General features: G+C 34.4%; 1 protein-coding gene across 1 annotated transcript in view; it reads right to left on the minus strand.

Annotated features, from left to right (window-relative positions):
• TMTC2 (transmembrane O-mannosyltransferase targeting cadherins 2) overlaps positions 1–20,741 on the minus strand; it is a 380,397-nt gene that overhangs the window by 179,457 nt on the left and 180,199 nt on the right. Inside the window, exon 3 of the mRNA XM_063076008.1 lies at positions 9,890–10,718. Coding sequence (XP_062932078.1) covers positions 9,890–10,718 — 829 coding nt within the window. The remainder of the gene's footprint in view (positions 1–9,889; positions 10,719–20,741) is intronic.

Below are 20,741 nucleotides of genomic sequence, written 5' to 3' on the forward strand. Positions count from 1 at the left end.
ACCAGTATCACAAACCACAAACGCTTACTGGCAAAGCTCAAAGAGACTGAATCAATAAAGTAAAACAAAATACCTTAAAATATATTGGACCTTGTGGTCTTTACTGGTGATCTCATGATATACAAGTTTGAGAAATTTACTCTCTTATCCCAAGGAAGGAGAAGGGAAGAAGAGCAGAAAAAAATCTTAGCACATTTTTTATACAAACTCCAAATTACAATACACAGAGCCTCAAACATTATGACTATAAGTTTCCTCTCCCATTCCAAGCAACTTAAGAGAATGTTGTGTGTTGATACCTCAGTTGTCTGTTCCTATCAAAACTTGACTCTCAGCTGATGTGCTGCATATTTAACCCAGGTCCTTCTTTCTCTGCTTAAAATATCCAGAGAGAAATTTTTCCTAATTAAAATGTATGCCTAGAATGCTTCCGAAGAAGATATTAATGTTGATATTATAATATAATACCCTACGGTGTTTTGCACAAAGGAACTCAATTATGTTGTTTAAGATGACTGAATGAATGTTCACAGTGGCAGCTATTATACCGTATTGGGAATTAGAATCCTTAAATACAAGACACAATAAAGCTTTTAATATAATTCTGCCCTCAGAAAGATTTTTTTTTTAAATCTGTTTCTCTTTCTTATTTAATAAAATCTGAGTATGGTTTCTTATTTGGAAAACAGTATTATGATTTAAAAAAATAAAAACCTTTAAAATATTTGATCATTATTTCATTTTTAGTAAGCACATAATATGTATATCCCTGCCAGATCCTCTCGGATGGTAATGTTCATATTTTAAAAATTACAAGTAAATTTAGCACTAATAATCAAAGCTAAAAATGAGATTTCTAATTTAACACCCAGAGGCATAAAAATAAAAATACGGCTCACAATTTCTTTCAGTCACCTTCTCATAAAGTTATACATAAACATTCCTCTACATCCAACCCTTTTTCAATAATTATATCGTTTGTACATCTCAGATTTTCCCATAATGCCTTAAGACGTATCTGGAATTTTCTTTTAAATCCAGTAACAGGAACATGTGCATAAGGTTAAAACTAAAAACATGTTGTGTTTGACTACTCAAAAACTTGCTCTGTGACATTATCACTAAGTATATTTCAGCAAGAAATGAACATGTTTACCCTTCTGGCCTTTATAAGGGTCAACATCGGTAATTTGACTTTACACACGATAGTGCTCTTACATACTTTTTAGCTTACATTAACAGCTTACTTTTCTTTTGCTGAAAGAGAATTAAAAATTTCAAAAACGGCAGCTATAATCTTAAACAAATAAAACTCTATTCTCCATTATAACTTCTAACATAGCTAATCATTCCTTAACAGAGGCCAGATCTCGAGATATTTCTTAGGTTGCTTTTTCTGGTAGTGTGATGAAACTCAATGTCCAGAAAATCCTTCCTTATACAGAATCCATTAAAACGCTAGATAAAAAATAAAAACATTTTGAATGAATGTATTAATTGATAGAAAAGTAAGGGCAATCCTAAAGTCCAGAGACTGCATGAAAGCAGGAATCCAGAAAGGTAAACAAGCTTTGAAGATAGCATTCACTTGCATTTATCTGTCAAACTATGATAAACCAGGGATTGGGCTTCATTAGGCTTCAATGTAGGGGGGTCAGATTGAAAAAGCCATATAAACTCTTGCCCCCTGAAAAAAAAATTCCCTGGAATTTTATACATTTAATGTACCTTCACACAAACTTTGAGACAATACTACGCATGTTACCCAAAGTAAAAATAAGTTTTAAAACTACAGTTGTAGCAGATACTTCAAAAAAGATATGACAAGAATATTATGGATAGCTTTGAAACCCTAGTTAAATTGAACAAAATCCAGAAGAAAAAAAAAAAAAAAGCTGCTAAAACCAAACAAGTAAATCTGATTATTTCCAAAAGTATATAAAAAAAAAATCAATATAAAAAAAAATCCAAAAATAAAACTTGATTAAGCCCAGCTTGTTTTACAGGTAAATTCTACCTACTATAAAAGAAAATGATAATTCTAATTTTATACAAAATCTTCCAGGGAACAAAAAGAGCTAATGCTCCCAAACTGATTCTATAAAATTAAGGTCAATTGATTTTAAAACTAGAATATGATACCAGAAGAGAGGAACTGCCAATCATTAAGGTACACAGGTGAAACACAACTTTAAAGGAATATAGAAATGATAATACATTATAACCAATTCCTGAGTTTATTCCAGGAGTTCAAAATAGGCTTAGTATTAGAAAATCTATTAATATAATTCAAAGTAACAGACTGAGTATCATCATCAATATTAGTTCATAGAAAAATCTTCAGCTAGAAATAAGACAACTCTACTGATAAAAGTTACCCCCCCCACACACAAAAACTATACAATGCACATAATGGTGAAATATCAAACATTTTCAAACAAGAATAAGAAACCAAAAAACCTGCTGTCATCGTCTCTGTTTAATACTGTGATAGAGGATCTAGCACATCTAAGATAATGAAAAGAAAATAAATGAACTGAAAGAGAAACAAAACTGAAATAAGGAGAGGTATAGAGAGAAATCTTCAAAGTTACTGGTAATACTCTTAAGCTGTGAAATGGCAATTTTAGTAGTATTCTTTAAACTATACAATGATGTGTGTGCAAACCTACATATTTTTCTATGAATGATATATTTCACATGCACTTAATAAAAGCAAAGAAATGTTAGAGCACTAAGAAACACAAAATAATAAAATCAGAAAAATTTAACTTCATTCTTATTTTAATCATATGCTAGTCTCAATTCCTTTGCAATATAAACCTCAATAAGTATAATCAAAGACAACACTAATTTCAGGTTTAAAGGTTTTTGAATGCCCATAAAGATCCTAAAAGTTTTGCTGGAGAAGCTCAATGACTTAGACTCAGCAGTAGGTCACCTGCTTCATCTATAAAACACCATAGGACCATCTGCATGGAGTCTGTTGCAGTCTAGTATTTCCTACCCATCCCCCACCCCCTATCCCCCACACCCAAAACTGTACTTGCAGTCATTAGGGCTGGGACAACAGGAATAAAAAATGTATGAGCCATTTCATTCCTAAATCAGGGAAACCATACGCATTTGAACTTCCACAACTGCTCCATCCCAACTGAAAAATGACCATATTTGCTTTCTTCAAGAATCAAGTATTTTAAAAGGTCCTTAACAATTCAGCAAATTTGCTTTTTTAAGATATTTTAATCTAGTTCAGCCAACGAAACATTTTCATTTTTTCTTAACTGCTCCATTATTTTATATTTCCCTTTTCTATTCAATAGAGAAGAGATGGACTGAGAAGACAAAACACAACTTATTTACCATATAGAAGCCTGATTTAATTTCCTTCTCTCAACCAGCCCTTACCGATGCTTTAAGCTAGTTTTCTCCCACCACGTCTTTCTATTAAAAATGAAAATCTGTGTTTTATAGCTTTTTTAACTCAGGACAGCAAATCTTAACAAAATCTTACAGTATTTTTCCCTTCCTGTCTTAACTGGTCAATTTTATGTTTTCTAAAAAAAAAATCTCAGTCTCTTGAAAAATTCTCATCTTATCTTAGAAGTACCATGGCAAATTATTGAAGAAATATAATAGAATTTATTACACAATTTCAAAGCTAGCTGGTTAAGTACAGCTCACCAAAGTCAAAGAGAAACGCAATTAGAGGTGAGTAAAAGTTTAGACCATAAAATCCACAATGAATTTGTCAATTTTGCATGGCTTACAGGTTGAGATTTCACTTACACTTTGAGTTGCTTCCTTAATAAAATAATACTCTTCCACCATACTTGTTTCTTGAAATTTGAAGCCATGTGAAATTGAAATAGAATTATCGTTTTTACACTATTCCAGAAAGGAAGAAAAACGGCCAAACATTACAGAAATGAAACAACAATTTTGTCTGTTTTTCTGTATCTAAACATGTAATATTTGTCATCTGCACCAGGTGGGGGAGTGAATATAGAATACTTGCGTAATCACCTTGAGAGTTTCAAATATGTGTGTTAGTTTATATATATCTTTTATTTCTATCACTTCACATATTTACGTGAGAAACAGGCATTGAAAACAAACTTTAGCTTGTTAAATTTTCCTCAGATTAACCCTGCTTAATTCTTCTTAACTAAGAAACTGCTTTCAAACAATTAAAAATCATACTTGCATGTTCTTTAAAGCAAATTTACACAGAGTTAATATATCAACCATTCTCAGAACTAATTGGATTTTTAATCTATATAACTTAAAAAGCTTTAAATGCCTTTTACCGTAACAGATATACTGCCATATAGGCTATCATTCTTTTTTTTTATGTTTATGTGCTCACTGATCTGTTTCTCTATAGAAACTTTATTAAGTCTGTGACTATGAGCACAATTAATAAGAAGTCTGCAAGTAGTTGGTTTTAGGGAAAAAAGGTGATGAGTTTGAGATGCTGGCAGATCACTCACGTGAAAAAGTTCCTCATAGATATGAGGTCATTGGGAACATAACTTAGAAATTCAATGACATATTTATTGACCCTCTACTATATACCAATGTTCTAGATACTATAGTGAAGGGAAAATAAAGGCAGGTTTTGAACAAGCCTTGAAGTATGCATCGATTTAGAGAGAAGCAAAACCACAGAAGAGAGCCGTGGGAAATGAGAGAAAGACAAAATTGCGTAGTGCTCTGAAAGCCATAGTAGCAGGGAACAGTGGTGCCAAATTGTACAGAGAGCTAAAGAAACATAGGGATTTAGATTAGGACAGAATCCAACAAGAAGGATGATCACAGATTTATCTGCTTTGTAATGAATTAAAAAATGCTTTCTTCAAGCATATACTAATCAATACAGATTATAAAATGTGTTGTTTAAATCAGAAAAAAATTTTTTCAAATATAACATAGCTTGTTTTTTAAGACAGACAAAATTTCTTTTCTAAGCACAAAAATGCAAAGAGTCATTGTGAAATCAGCAAACTATAGTAATCAACTATGTCTAGTATTTTCCTGACATTATCAACCACATAGTGAAACAGGACTTATGGTTTACATAGTCCAAGTTAGCTGTCATTTCTCCACTCTCCAGATTTAAACCATAAATTAGCAGCACAATCACTGACAGGCTTTACTCATCATCATTTGCATCCAATCAGTTAATGACTGGCAGCTGTCGACAGAACCCATTACTGAAGGCAGCAGTTTTAATGCATAATGCTTCATAAGGCTTAAATCACATTTTGTTAAAGTACATGTTAGACTGAAGTACTCCAAAATTTGCAAAGGCTTTCAAAGGAAGGAAAGAACCTAACTCAATCTGTAATCTCAGAAAACCTTATAGAAGACTGGCTTTAAAGAATTTCTAATCTTTTGCTAAGCTTGAACAACATAATAGACTAAGAAAAATCTGCCTAAGAAAGAGTATTGCCAGTCTCATAATTGCTAAGGAAGTAACTGTAGCCAGAATTATTATTAGTTTGTTATAAATAGAAAAAATAAGGAACCTGGATTGAAAGAGTTTATCTTGTATCAAAATGCAAGCATATGTCACAGACAGCAGTCACAGTATCTGAAACTAACTCTACTCCCAATTCTATCCCGTATTATTATGAAGCACTCCTCGGTACTTGGTAGACCAACAGCATAATATTTCATACTTTTGCCTTATTTCATGCATGTACATTCTATCTCTAAAGAGATTATGAACTCCTTAAGGAGAAGGCCTATGACTGTAACATTCGTTATTCAACGTATCCATTACCGAATGCCTTCACTCTACCAGTTTCCTCATTGCTACATGTATGCTATTTTAAAAATGCAAAAATCCTTTCTTTGCATCATACATTCTAGCATATGCTGACAATGCATCCAGACAATAAGCACGTAAATATAGAAAATACAGTATGTCAAATGGTGATAAGTGCTATGAGAAAAACAAAGCATGAAAGAGGATTGGGGAATGCTGGATAAGGCAGAAGCAGAGTAGCAGCTGCGGTTTTTAACAGGGGAGTCCATTTTGCACAAAGCACCTTACTGATAACACAGCTTTTGACTCGAGACCTAAAAGAGGTGAGGGAGACTACAGTGAGAATATCCAGGGAAACACAATCCAGGAAAAAGCAAGGACCAGGACAAAATCTCTGCTGCAGGAGCTTACCTGGCACATCAAAGACAGAAGGCACATGACAGGGGCCCCCAGAACTGCAGTGGAACAAGGAAAGGAAAGGCTGGGGAATTATAGGGTATTGTCTGTGACTGTATGCTTTGAGAGAAATGGGGAGCCAGTGGAAGACTGAGGGCACTGGAATGCCATCCTCTGACTTGTGTGTCAAAAGGATCACTAGGGGTACTGGTTAAGTGTGGACAGGAAGGATGTAAAAATGGAAGGAGGGGTTCAACATTAAAGAGCTTGGAAGTAATCATTCCCATACAACAAGAAAAAGCTAAATAAATGGAAAATCTTGTCTTGAAACCATGAGTGAACTGAGGTGGCAGGGCCAACCACCACCCCGAAGTCTGGAGACACAGAAGAGTCACAAATCCCGAGAGTCACAGAAGTAAACTTACCTCAAGCAGAAGCTGCTGGAGGCAGAAACTGTTAGGAACAATGAACTGGTAATTTTGAGTAGTTGCTGGAGGCTGAATATGGACAGACTGAGAGTGAGTAATTCCTGGGGGCCGCCTTCTTAAGGGACCCCCACACTTTTCTGGGTTTTGTGTCCAGGGGCCCCAGCAGATTTTCACTGAGAAAAGCCAAGGAATATGCTCTCCTGGCTTTGGCAGAGGAGAAAAGAAGAATAAACCTTATGAGATATAGCCAGCACATTCTCCATACCAAAAGCCTATTCTCCAGGAGAAATACCATACCAAAGCCTTGTCCCAGAGTTGTGGGGGAAGGATATTCCTCCCACTGCAGCCCCCTCTAGCCTTCCTATCTCCACTGAAGTGGGACACAGGGAATGCTAAGAAACACTTGTGAAGGTCACAGCCCAGAGAAGATGAGATTTAATAGTAAGATAATAGAACATTTTCCTTCCCCCACAACTTACCACCACAGCAACAGGGCTCTGGTATAGTAGTAGTGGATTAAGGCTGAAAGAGATGCAAAACAAACCCTGGGTCCCTAAGGAAGCCCAAAGACAACAGACTGGACATCAGAGGAATTTGACACTTCTGTCACTTATGACTATAGCAAACATTAAATACAGTCTGACACCAAGTCAGGTTAATATAAAAAATAAAACCTTCCATTAAAGCCTATTTACCTCAGTTCTTATTACTCAATATATCATGTCTGACTTGAAACAAAAAAATTACAAGACATGATAAAAGGCAAGAAAATAGAAACTGGAAGATCAGTCTTTTAATAATATTCCAGAGGAACAATGAGGGTGTCTTGGGCCATGTGGTAGCAGCGGAGGTAGTAAAAAGTGGTCTAGCTCGATGTATTTTTGAAGACAAAGTAAGACGATTTGCTGATGGAATGCATGTGGGTATGAAAGGAAAAGAGGAGGCATGGACGATTCCAAGGTTGTCGGCCAGAGCTGTTGGAATTGAGATGCCATCAACTGAGATGATAAAGACTTCAACTACAGCAGTGGCTGGGGCACTGCTGTGGCAGTGAGTTTCAGAATTCAATTTTTGATGGCTCAATGGCCTTAACACTGGTCAGTTGTGCATTCGTTTAACTAATAATATTTTGGAGTGCCTAAATACTATACCACTTCCTGAGCATTAGGAAGGAGACATGGAAATAAGTTGGATACCACGGAAAAGGTTAATAATTGTTTTACTGAGTGAATGGATGAATGAAGAAGTGACCAAACCATTTTAACCATGTCACCAAAATAGCTTATTCAGAATCACACCTGTCAGCAATAATTGTGAATGCTGGAAAATATTTAAGAGTTCATAAAATGCTTTCACCTTCTCTGGGACAGAGACTGCTACTTACATCCTGTGCGTAAGTATGCCTTCCCCCTTCTTACAGAGTAATAAATTTGGCTGAGTACTTGGCTTCCCAGAATACAGATAACATTTCCCAGCCTTTCCCAGCTAGGTGTGGCCAATGGTCTGTAAGCAAACATGGTGTGTGAAATTTCTGTGATATACTCTTAGAAAGAATGGGTACACCCACCATTTGCCCTTTCTCCCCTTCTTCCTGTCAGCTGAAGTGCTGATGTGACAATGAGCCATCTTGGACCATATGGACAGGGTGACACCACTGAGATGGCAAGGGAACAAAAGAGAAGGAGCACGGATCCTCAAAACCCATGGCGCCATCTTATCAGCTCTGTGCTGTACATACTTAGATTGTTCCATAGAAGAATGAAGTTTCTATCTTATTTAAGCCACTGTTATCTTGGCTCTTTGTCATAGAAGCTTAGCCTGAAACTTAACTGATAAATATAATAACCCCCCAGAACAACACTGTGATGTAAATAATATGGTGGGGGATTTTGTTTTAATTCCTTACCATGTATCTGTTTTAAACAGCAGGAAAATAAATTCGCAATATAGCTTTGCTCTATATACTTATATCTACCAGTGAGCAAAAGCATTCTGCAAGAATTGCAACAATTTTTAGAGCAAGATTTGGGTTCAGGCATTCAATAAACTGTGCAATCCTCACTACCTAGAAAAGCCACAAAGTAACGATTGTTCGAAGAGAATTGTGGAATTATATGCCATGCAATAGCTCAACTTTAACACTTCTATTTCCCATTAAAATCCCTGCTATCTATCAAGCATCATAAGCATCAACAATCAGTCCCTTGGCTTAAAGAAATGTGCAGTTGTTCACTGAACCCGTGACTTTAATTTGTGCTTATCAGACAAGGATGCCAAAGTTGCTACTGGAATATCTAGATATTTGGAAATATATCCTGATATATATCAGCAGGACATTTTTACATATTTGGAACAGTTTCACACCTTCAGTATTTGGAAACAGTAGAAAAAGCCCAGTTCAAATGCTATATGAGCAGCCTTAATTTAAAAGATGAATAACTAACAAAGTCTTATGAAGAACACTATTTGGCATTACTTACTATGCTATATTTCTGCACTAAAAACGTACACTTATTTTTATTCAATCATTCTCTACCTTTCATCATATTGAACTGCCTTTGCTTTAAAGAAAACAACTTTCTATTTTGGTGATTAATTCTGAGATTTGCTAAAATAATTCCTAAATTAAAAGCAATAATGAAAGGTATAATCAGTCTCCTCACTGTATAGTGAATTGTGTGTTGTTTTTGTTTTTTTCCTAAGTGACTTAAACTCTTAATTAAGAACATGCTAACTGCTTGGCAACACCCAGATTACCTGGCTTCTGCAAGGCTAAGGGCGACTCACACCTACATGTGTACACACTGACATCAAGAGACAGGATTCCAAGATTCAGAGGTAGCCTTACCTCCAAATCTTTTAAAGATGTCAATGTAAGTCTTGGGGTATTTCCTCAGGTGATGCTTGGAAAACAAAAGAGCTAAATATACTTAAGTGGGATAACCTGACTTTCATCAATGAAAGAGATGTCCATATCAGTATTTTTAAAATCAGAAACCAAGCATTTTTCTAAATTCTTAGGATAGTCAATATTTTTTACACAACAGGGGTTCTAATTCTTCTGGATAAGCATAGTCAGGAACACAGAAAAATATCTCCCTGTTCCAAGTCTGGAATGCTGGCTATGTCTCAGAATTTGTTTTACTGCAAATCTCCTTAAAAAAATAAAAAGAATGAAAGATATGGGTATTGCATAAAATGACCTCTTCCTTAGTACTGTGTTTTAAGAAGCAAAGATATAAAAAGGCTGAAAGTGTAAACTGTCCAGGTAAAAGCATAAATAAAATATTACCTTTAGCTGGGTTTACTTTTATCCCTGACCTATAGAGCATTTCCTCATTCTGCCAGTCTCCATTCCTGATCACGGTCTTGAGTCCATAGAAAACAATTAATGTAGCTGTAGCATAAAAAATCAAGCTCTTGAGAAACCGCTTTTGGACTTTGACATAAAGGGCTCTGGCACCCACTGTAATCAGGAGGCAGAAGCCCATACTAGGAATATATAATACTCGCTCTGCAATTACAAAGCCGACATAGAAAAACAGGTTCGTGGCAGGAACAAAGGGTATTATTAACAAAGACAAAGACAGAACAACAATGTTCTCGGTAGAAGGAAGTTGTGTTCTCTGGGATGCATTATTTTTAATGCCATTTTCTACTTTGGATGCAAAGCTGGGTTTCATCTCTGAGTTCCGGTACTCCACCTCTGAATGGCAGCTATGTCCATTTGCATTCTGCCTGCCATTTGTGACAGCTTTCCCATTGCATTCTCGTTCCACGCTTGGGCTCTTCAAACCGTAGTAGGCCAGGAGGAGGAGTCCAGTATAGAAGGCCACAGTGTGTAGGTTTCTCCAGTCACAAATTGTTTTGAGCAGAGGCACAGCATCCATTGACCAATCAAAACTGAGGGTGTCCGGGCATAGCAACAGCCAGAGGTTCTTGGTTGGCAAGTAGGAGAAGGTGAGCGTGCGAGCCAGGAGGCTGTCCGAGTCGGCAGCTGGGTTGTCAGAGTTGGAAAAGCTCGGTGGTTTGTTTCCCATCCAGTATAACCGGGCACCCAAAAGGGAGGTCCCCCAGAAAGTTAACAAGCTAATGCTGAGAAAAAGAGACAAGTTCTTCCTCTGAAACCAAAAAAAAGAAGGGGGGGGGGGAATTAAGATCATTATCAATATAGCACGGAAACTTTCACTAAACATTTAGAGATGAAATAGACTGTTAAATGGACAGTTAAAAACACAGCCTTATGTCTCCAATACATGACATCATTTCTGCGTTCTTTTAAACATGTTTAGGAAAATTTTAACCTCAAAAAACAAACAAACAAACAAAAAAACCTGACTGTGGAATCCTAGTTGTATGTAACTTTTGGGGAATATCTTTCTTCTTTTTCCTCTCTAAAATACCAATAACCAAAGCTTCAATTTCTCGACCTCTACAAAATGAGTTCAACATATTTTCCTCTCAGAAGTGGTGTCAGGTCAAAATGAGACCACAATATAAAAGTACTTAGCACTCTGCCTAATATATAGTAGGCACTTAACAACTGTCTTATTTTATAGTTTAGATATTGGGGTAAAACGAAGAACAGTCATGTCAAGAAATATGGGGTATGACAGGATTCTCTGCTCAGCTCTAAGGTAGTAATAGCATTTAGCTATGTCTATGCCAGTCCGCATTTCATCGTCTTGAATGTCCTTGCAGAATTTCTATACCAGGCTTTCATCTGCCACACCATGCTGTCACAGACATCACTGACATCCCACATTTAATAACATTCCTCATGAATCCCAAATTTTTCATGTTGATGACAACTTTTAAAAATAAAATGACTTTAATAATGAACTTATTTCAAGAGAAAGACAGAAAATTGTGTGAGGAATGTCAAAGGGTATCCTTGTTAATGAGAATTTTCTGGCAAACTCCTTCAACCTGAGCAAGAAATTAGTGACACCTAACAATCTAAGTCATGAAGGGCAGTGGGTGGAGAGAGAATGATTGGTACCATATCCTAACCTTAATGACCCAGTGGTAATGCCATCTCTCATGACAAACATTTTGGCACTGTATAGAACTGTCTTACTCAGTGACATTCAGAATGGTGCTTGAAACCTTACAAAACATACGCCAAATACTTAGCTTAAAAAACAACTCACAAACAGCAATGTATCTTAAGCATGTGCAACTTTTATTAAACAGTTTCTATGTGTCATATACAACTGCCACACTGGACTCTTCTCAGACTTCTCATCCGCCCCAACTCTGACTGCTGGAAGCCACAGCACTGCTCATGGACCCTCTTCTCCATGACTTCAAAGCTCATGATTGTGAACATTATTAACATATGCTAATGACTCCACCTTCACTTCCTTTCACCTCCACAGTCTAAACTCAATTGCTTAATGGGTATATTCACTTTGGTACCTCAAACTCAAAATGCCCAAAACAGAAATCCTGACTTCATACTCTTCCCAAACTAAATAAAACAGTTCCTCTTCCAGTCATTACCATCTCCAAACATGGTAATACTACGTAACGAGTTTCCTCTTCACAGACTCTTTCCTTCTCTCCACATTTAATCTATTACCAAGTCCTCTCACTTCCACTTCAAAATACATCCCAAATTGGTCCATTTCTCTCCATTTCTTTTGTTATCATTCTAGTCCAAAATGGCAACACCTGGATTACCACAAGAATCTCCTCCAAACAGGTGACATTGCCCTTATTAACACAAAGTATGTTATTCCCAAATTGTACACTTATTAATGGAATTTTACTCTTAAGACGTTGGAAGTTTTTATCTCTACAAAACAAAAAGTTCATAAGTCATTCAGGGTTCCCCCCAATTTTTTGGTAATATTTACATTTTTATATTTAAAAAAAATTTTTTTCAGGATAATGTTAATTAAGTCTTAAAAGTGGTAATTCTGAGTGTAAAAGACGAAGTAAAGAAACAGGTGGTTAGAAGTTAAAAATTCAGAATTAGGAAAATGAGAAACAGCAACTAGATGAAAATTATGGACAATTATAAGAAGTAGAATTATTCATTAGTATCAGGTCACAGTAATGTTACGGTCACAACAGTAACTGCCTCAGTGTTTTTAAACATCACGCCAGATTTTTGCTCAAGATTAATTCAGGTAATGTTGTATGGAATTTTTAATGGTACAGAGGGTAACGTGTGCACCATCATCCACCTTTACCTTTCAGGTCTGTCCTGGCAAAATGAAATGTTCACTTCGAGTCCTTATTATCATCTAAGAATAACTTTTGCAAACCATTCCAATGCTCTTTTGAAATTCTACCAAGCAAAAGTCCTAAAATTTCTTGATTTTTAGGAAACACACAAAACCATACTCAAAGTTGTAATAACTTGATCCATTAATCATACATGAGGGTACTTCAAATAGTTCATGGAAAGATTTGTATTATCTTCCAATTCTATTTTTTCATGAACCTTTTGAAGTACCCTCATAATTGAGTACTCTTACAAAGGAGAAACATACCATTTGGCAAAGATAAATGAAAAAAGACATCATGGATAAAGAAAACTGATCTTGAAAAACAACTGAATTCTGTATTTATACCAAAACCTACTTTTAAAGTGTGATCAAGACAGTAGGAAGGAGGGTAGGAGAGAGAAAGCATTACAAAACCAGCTGTAATCACACAAGAGAAAGCAAAAGGGCAAGAGAACCACATGGGGGAGGAAAATGTGGTCAGGTTTCTCTGCTGGTCATGAAACTCCAGTTAGCCCTAACATAATTCTATTTCTAAAGACAGGAATATCATAACAAAACAAAACTACCTTATTAACTCATTAATTTTAATGAAAAGTATCTTTAATAATTTTTTTAATAATTATTAAAATAAAACACTGAGGTTGAAGACAGTAAAATTATAGTGTTTATTATGCTGAAGGAATACTTAAATACAATGATCTATAAAATAAAGATGTGAGTAATGAACTATTCAATAGTATTATAACAAAAGTCTAAGCATTGAGAAAATGACATGAATTAAAAAATCATAAATAAAAAATGCTAACATTAACTTATATAGTATTTTAAAACATTTTCATATACAGCCTCCCATTTAAAAAATTGATGTAATAATTAAGATCGAGAGATACTAAGGTTCTGAAGTAAGATGCTCTCACACACTAATACTAAATTATGAGGTCTGCAAGGCTATATAAGTGACTCTTTTAAAGGGAAACTGAACCAATAGGTCAAGGTGATGTTAATGTTTGAAGTGGAAGAGTTTCTAAGGCCTTGTGATTTGCTACCACTTTTTACATATCAGTCTAAATTTGAAATTGCAACTTTCAAGTCTCTTTAATGCTTTCTGTAGAATTTTGTTGAACATTATCACTAGTAAAAATGTAGAATTTTGTTCTACGCGCTGATAAAATCAAACCTCTCTTCTAATCCCATTCATTGTTCCTGTGGAGACGTCTTAAAAAACAAGGTGAAAAAAAAGCAAGTACGGAAAATGTTTTAATTTGTAATTCAGTCCCTGTGCTCTGATTTATGGATTAAATCAAATTAGCAGATTTATATTGAGCTATGACTAGGAGCCAAGCAACCATATAGTTAGCCTTAACATTTCTTTGTCCTTGGCCTCATGTATAAAACTGGTCCAACAGTTATTTCTGAGATGAACATATAATGCCTGAAAGCTCCAATGAACTGCTACCAAAGACTTGAAAGTTAAAACTAGCAAAATCCGAAAAAGATGAGACTTCAAAGTGTAGGAAATTTAAACATGATCTGAGTACAACCTTTGATAGGAAGCATTAGAAAAGCACTGCAATTTAGTAGCTAAAACACAATCAGTTAATTCAGCACATCATTAAGGCTGCTGTATGTGGCAGGCACTGTTCCATGCACTGGACATACACCTGTCATAAGAAAGATGAGAGACCTTGTGCTCTTGGAGATTCACATATTCTGTTCTGTCTAGCAAAATGCTTTGGGAGAAGAATCATAGTGTCTTCAAGGATAGTTTTCAAGCCTGAAGGCCCATCAGTATCAATCACGAGCTTTTAAAATTACCAATACCCTAGTCTGAATAAATCTAGATGATTCTAATGCAGCCAAGATTGAGAATAATCGCATATATGTACAAATTTAATTCTTAGTACTGACATTAAAAATGCTGTTGGACTCTGGTTTTCATTTCAAAATGTTTAAAGCATATTTTCCTCATTCTAAATGAACAAACCCTAACGAAACATAAATAATGCTTTCTCCCAGGATCTGGGACAAATTGAATTCTTTGTATAATAAATGAGTATCAAAAGGCCAGGCTATAAAGGAGTTGAGACCTTTATAATAAGTAAAATTCAGGGATGAAATATTCAAGTCTTGTAATATACATAAGACAGGATTTGTTCCCAGAATTAAAAAAAAGAAAAACCTCTTAAATATGAATCATAAAAGGCAAACAACCCAATAGAAAATATAAATTAAAAATAGACAAGAAATTAAAAGACAACAATAAACATCTGAAAAGATATTCAATCCATTAGTTCATAAAAAATTAAAAGTATATTTTAAGTAAACTGAAGTGAAAAAATTAAAGAGAACTGGATATAAACATCACTGAAATTGTGTTGAAACAGGAGGAATCACACACTCCTGGGAAAACAGAAATTGTACAATTTTTGTGAAAAATTTGGAAATATATGGTAAAATTAATCATATGTATCACCTAAGGTTTGGTAATAATCACTATTTAGTTACATATACTAACAAAATTTCTTAGATATAATCGTAAGAACATCTAATGCAGAACTGTTTATGAAAGCAAAAAAAAAAGGAAATAACTATAAATTTCCATAGGGTAATATAGAAACAAATCAAGTTATACCCATATTCTTTTAATTCATATGGCAAATAAAATAAATAAACCATATATATAATATATAAGGAGAGATATATTTATGTTACATACACATATATCAACATAAATATTATAAAGCTATTAAGACAAATCAAATCATGTAACAGCATGACTAGTGAAAAATCAAGTTGCAAAATATGCATGATATAGAATCATAATGGCCATTCAGAAAAAAATGCCATATATTTTTCACCAATGCACATATATACAGGCAAGGCCTTTTTGTTCCTCCAAGTCTAGAAATATTTACACCAAACATGAAATGATGATCTAACAGGAAGACAGATGGGTCCATGGATAAGAGTCAAAGATGGCTTTGAATTTGTGAATGGTTCCTATTTATCCACCATCCCAAAAAATGTATTCAAAAACAACTAAAAGGTCTGACAATGTGATATGCCTAAACGTACACTTACTGGCTTAAAAATTTTTGAAAAATATACAAATAATGTTAACAAATGTAAATTCTGGTTGTGGTCATACAGGTATCTGATGTGTTCAGTCCTATACTTTTCTATATTATTATAGCTATTATATGCACTTATTTATAATTAAGTTTCTCAACATTAAAAAAATATTTTTCCAAGTCCCAACAATCTAAATACAATTATTGTGATTTATTCTAACTCTCAAACTTTTAAAAGTCCATTTTTATCTATCTTTATCTCACACATTTTTAAATCCTGTTATGCTAAAAACTCACTCCCAATATCCCCACAAAGGCATATAAAGTAAACAATACTGCTCACAACTCCAAGGCACCATTTTCAACAACCTGGTTGTCACCCACACACAAACTTGGCCTTTTCACTTTTACGTCAGCATATTTTCTGTCTCTCTCTCTCTCTCTCCATAAAAGTACACATAAAAGCAATAGCATATATTCCGGAAGAACAATTTCCTGATGATAACTTCATTGTAAAAGTAGAATTAGAAATGGGACAATTATTGCATGCCTACCAAAAAATATTCATACCAGACATATGTCACGACAGTTAATGAATGGGCACGGTTTCCTCACGATTTAATTCCCCTATTTGCTCATAAAATAATATAGAACTGCATCATGAAAATCTAATTTTCTTAAATTCAAATAGGTTCTTCATCTTTTTAAAAGTTCTTTAGCATAAAAAGGGAAATCAGCTCTAATCTCCATTTTATTTTTTAAAAAAAAAATTCTAATTACAAAATTTTAGAGAGATTTCTGGAACTGTTAGAGATAGAAAAATCATAGAAAGGAAATCAGCCAAGAATGTAATGTTCATGGATTACAACATTATCTCTAGACAATAATGTAATTAAAGAACATAACAAGCAAAGTGAAATTTATCATGAACATCAAAATCTTCCCTACACATCACGTGAAATACAGAGACACTAATAAGAAGATTCTGCCATATTAATTAATGGTGATGCCTTTATAGAAGCTCTGTGGTGAGTTATTTTCTGCTGTGGGAGTCTTTGACTATGGAAATAAAACAAGAATGAAGGAAAATTCGACTATAACATCCCCCCTCTCTATTATTCAGGAAAACTGCCACTGATGATGGCAGCTGCAATATAGTCTTCTGACCTCAGATATTCTGGGACATAAAAGAAACTGGAAAATAATATTTTAGTCTCAATGAAAAAATGTAAACATTCTGCCTCAGAGTATTAAAACTATCATGAGACTCACTTTTTGGCAAACTAATAAGAATGAATTACTTAGGCACAAGGCTCATTTAATTCCAAATTAAGCCCTTGGCAACGATAGTAGTTGTAATAATAAAGTAGATAAAAATCAGTATCTGAAAGTTTTAAGACAGAGAAAAGGCTATCAAGAAAAAACAAAAATCTATCATCCTCTATTTTGTATCCACTATTCATCATTGAAGTCATAAGCTTTCCTTATATCAATAATATAGGATTTCTCTTAGATCCTCTCCTTCCCAAAAGAGTTCTCATCGGACACTCACCCGAAAACATGAACATAAAAGCATAATTTTCTGAACATGTGACAAGAAGGAATGCATGGCTAAAAGTATAATTTAAAATTATTTCTAGAACATATCTGTGTGATTAATTAAAGTTTTGCCATAATCAAGTTGTCAGGGTAGTTCTATCTCCCCTTAAAAGAAAAATGAGTTTCCTTATTAATAATTACACTCTATGCAAGATTAGAAACTTTTTTCACACCAACTGACAGACAATATAAAAGAATTTTAATCTTTAGTATATCGAAAGACATAAAAAGGTTCAATGGAGGGGCTTATCGAGTCTTTGTGAGAAAATAATTTAGGAACATAAAAAAATAATAAGGAACATAAAACAGTGTGTTAAGACATTAAGTGTTTTGGATTACAAGATTTTTTCTTTATTTAAGCTGACTCTATATTATACCATAATATTTCCTGAGTTCAAACATCCATCAGAAAGCATTAGTAGACCTCCAGGTAAACAGGTAACAACTTAGTAAATCATTATAGATTGAAATTCACTGAAGAAAATTTAGATTTTTTTTTTAAAGACCAGATTATAGCTTACTAAACAAGGTTTTCAAGAGGGGAGACCATGGTCATATGAAAATCCAAAGATTATCAAAGTACATTTAAAGTATCTGATTTAATGACACACGATATTTAACCAAGGTTTAAAATCAAAAATATTTGAGTTAATTTAGTAGTAAAAGGTCACCAGGGGCAACAGATTTATTTCAATAACAATCACAACTATTAGCCTCATAATCTTATACATATGGTAATAGAAGAAACCTAATATGATCATCTATTCTTTTCATTTAATCATATGTGAAAAAGATTTTTCTTAATATTACTTTGAAAATTGTTTTATTTATTCCTTAAATGGTTGTCACCTAGTGTCCTGATCTTGGTTTCTATTACCATTTTCCCATAAAAGTAACCAAGGCTCCTCAGAGAAATGGACTGATTTCAGGACTGGGGCAAGAAACATACAAGATGAGCAGGGAACAACCTACAGTGCCAGAAAGTGAAGAAGTGTTCAAAACACACATACAAGTACAATGATGTCCAAGTGTCAAAGGGACACAGGAACCCAACTTAAAGAGCACCCAACGGCCAAAGCCAAAACAATTGGAGCAACAAAATAAAGTAGCATTGAATTATAACTCAAAGCACAAAATAAATGAGTCCATACTGATAAATAAATGATACAATAAATAAAAGAGATGAGACAAATCTCTTTTGCAGAAAAATTTCAAATAATTTACGTGCATACTCCACCCTCAAGGATGGGAAACATAATTCCCCATCCTTAAGTGTGGTCTGTGCATAGTGACTTCCTTCCAAAGAGTACAGAATGAAAAGGATGGGGAGGTGTTGGGAGAGAGTAACTTTACAGCAGAAAAACCTGAAAAGCACTATCTCTGTCAATTGACCGAGGTCAACATTAATAGTGATAAGTCATATTGATATTATGTTCCTTTGGTATGATGTGATGAAAATGTCACTTTACATCTGTTTTCTTCTTCAAACCCATAACCCCGGACTAACCATTAAAATAAAATAATTTTTTAAAAATCAGGCAAATTCCAATGAAGAGACATTCTACAAAATACCTAACTAGGTGTCCTCAAAAATGTCCAGGTCATCAAAAACAAAATCTGAGAAACTATTACAACCAAATGCCTAAGGAGACCTGACAAGTAAATGTCATGTACTATCCTACACAGCATCCTAGAACAGAAAAAGGACATTAGGTAAAAACTAAAGAAATCTGAATAGTCTACGGAATAGAGCTAATAATGTAACAGCACTGGTTGATTAATTGCATAAAATGTACTATACTTACAATGTAAGATGTTAATAATGGGGAACTGGGTGTGAAGTATATTGCAAGTCTTATCTTCTGGATTTTTCTGTAAAATTAAAACTGCTCTAAAAGATAAACTATTTAAAAAATGGTTGTTACTAGACTAAAAGCTCTTAGAAACTAAATGAAATTGAACAGATGATAAGTCAATATCTGAAAGCTGCTAGCCAAGAAAATTTAACAATTGAAAATTCACACCAACATTAATGCCTATTAACATTTTAACTGCCTTCCAGATTAGTCAAAAAAAAAGACTGAGCAATAGGATAAAATTCAGGGTAAGTGACCACAGTTGCTTATATGTATCGTATTAGATGACACTGATTTCAAATCCTATTTGGTTTTTGTCTGACACTCTATAGCATTTATAGTATAGTATAAACTCCTAAACAGGAAGCAAATATTGAGGGAAAGATGCTACTAGACCCATTGCTATGGTGTTTTGGTTGGCATAGTGACTCATTCATTCTCATTAAGCTAACATGGGGAAATCATGCAGTTAGCAATGTCTTGCATATCTATGGCAAGCCACTTCTAGAGGTAACTATTAGAAACTGAAGTACCCAAAGAATTCAATTAGTTGAACTGTGAAGGGTGTGTCACAGCCCTTAACCCAGTGCACTAAGAGCAAGCTCCTGAATGCCAGCCTTCAGAGTAATCTTGTTTAGCTTAAAATAAGAGGTTTAACACTTCCCACCAGGCAGTGTGCTATGGTCAAATCAGGTTAGCCCCAAAACAATCCAGCCTTTATCAAGAAAATATTTGAAGAAAATATCCTTTGTGAACCAAGAAACAAAAGTTTTCAACAAAAGTAAAGAAGACACCTCTCTTTGACTATCAGAACACTTTTGTTTTTGTTACACTCCTTTTCCTGTTCTTTAAGAATATATCTAATGGGAAGAAATAAAATTAAAAGAGCTCAAAATTAATTGAATTTGGAAAAAGAACTTTTCTCTGTCAATAACTCCTAAACTGGGCAACTGCACTGCAAATGCATTTCCTCCACCAATGGACTAAACTGCAACATTCTTTTAACTCTGTGTGGCTTCATTGCGACAAACCAGCCATTATGAGATGCGTCCCAGTCTCATTAATGAGTTAAGCATGTGAGCCCAGCATTTTGGAAACATAAAGAGACAAATTATAATGAGACTTCACTCAGTGGGGAGGCTAAGACAGCCTTCTTCTCTCAAGGATGTCATAATAGACAGCTATTTAATGAGTATGGGAGTTTTCCTATGAAAATACGAAAGACACCAATAAGAAAAAGATTTTATATCCATAAATAAAACTTAATATACATACATATCTCATAGATGTCCATTAATAAGAGCGTAATTTCAATGTTTAATGTTATATGAGAATATGCTCAGACCCTATAATTATTTCTTCTGCTAAATATTAAGAGT

The sequence above is a fragment of the Cynocephalus volans genome, chromosome 12 (assembly GCF_027409185.1).
Source record: "Cynocephalus volans isolate mCynVol1 chromosome 12, mCynVol1.pri, whole genome shotgun sequence".
Lineage (NCBI taxonomy): Eukaryota > Metazoa > Chordata > Mammalia > Dermoptera > Cynocephalidae > Cynocephalus > Cynocephalus volans.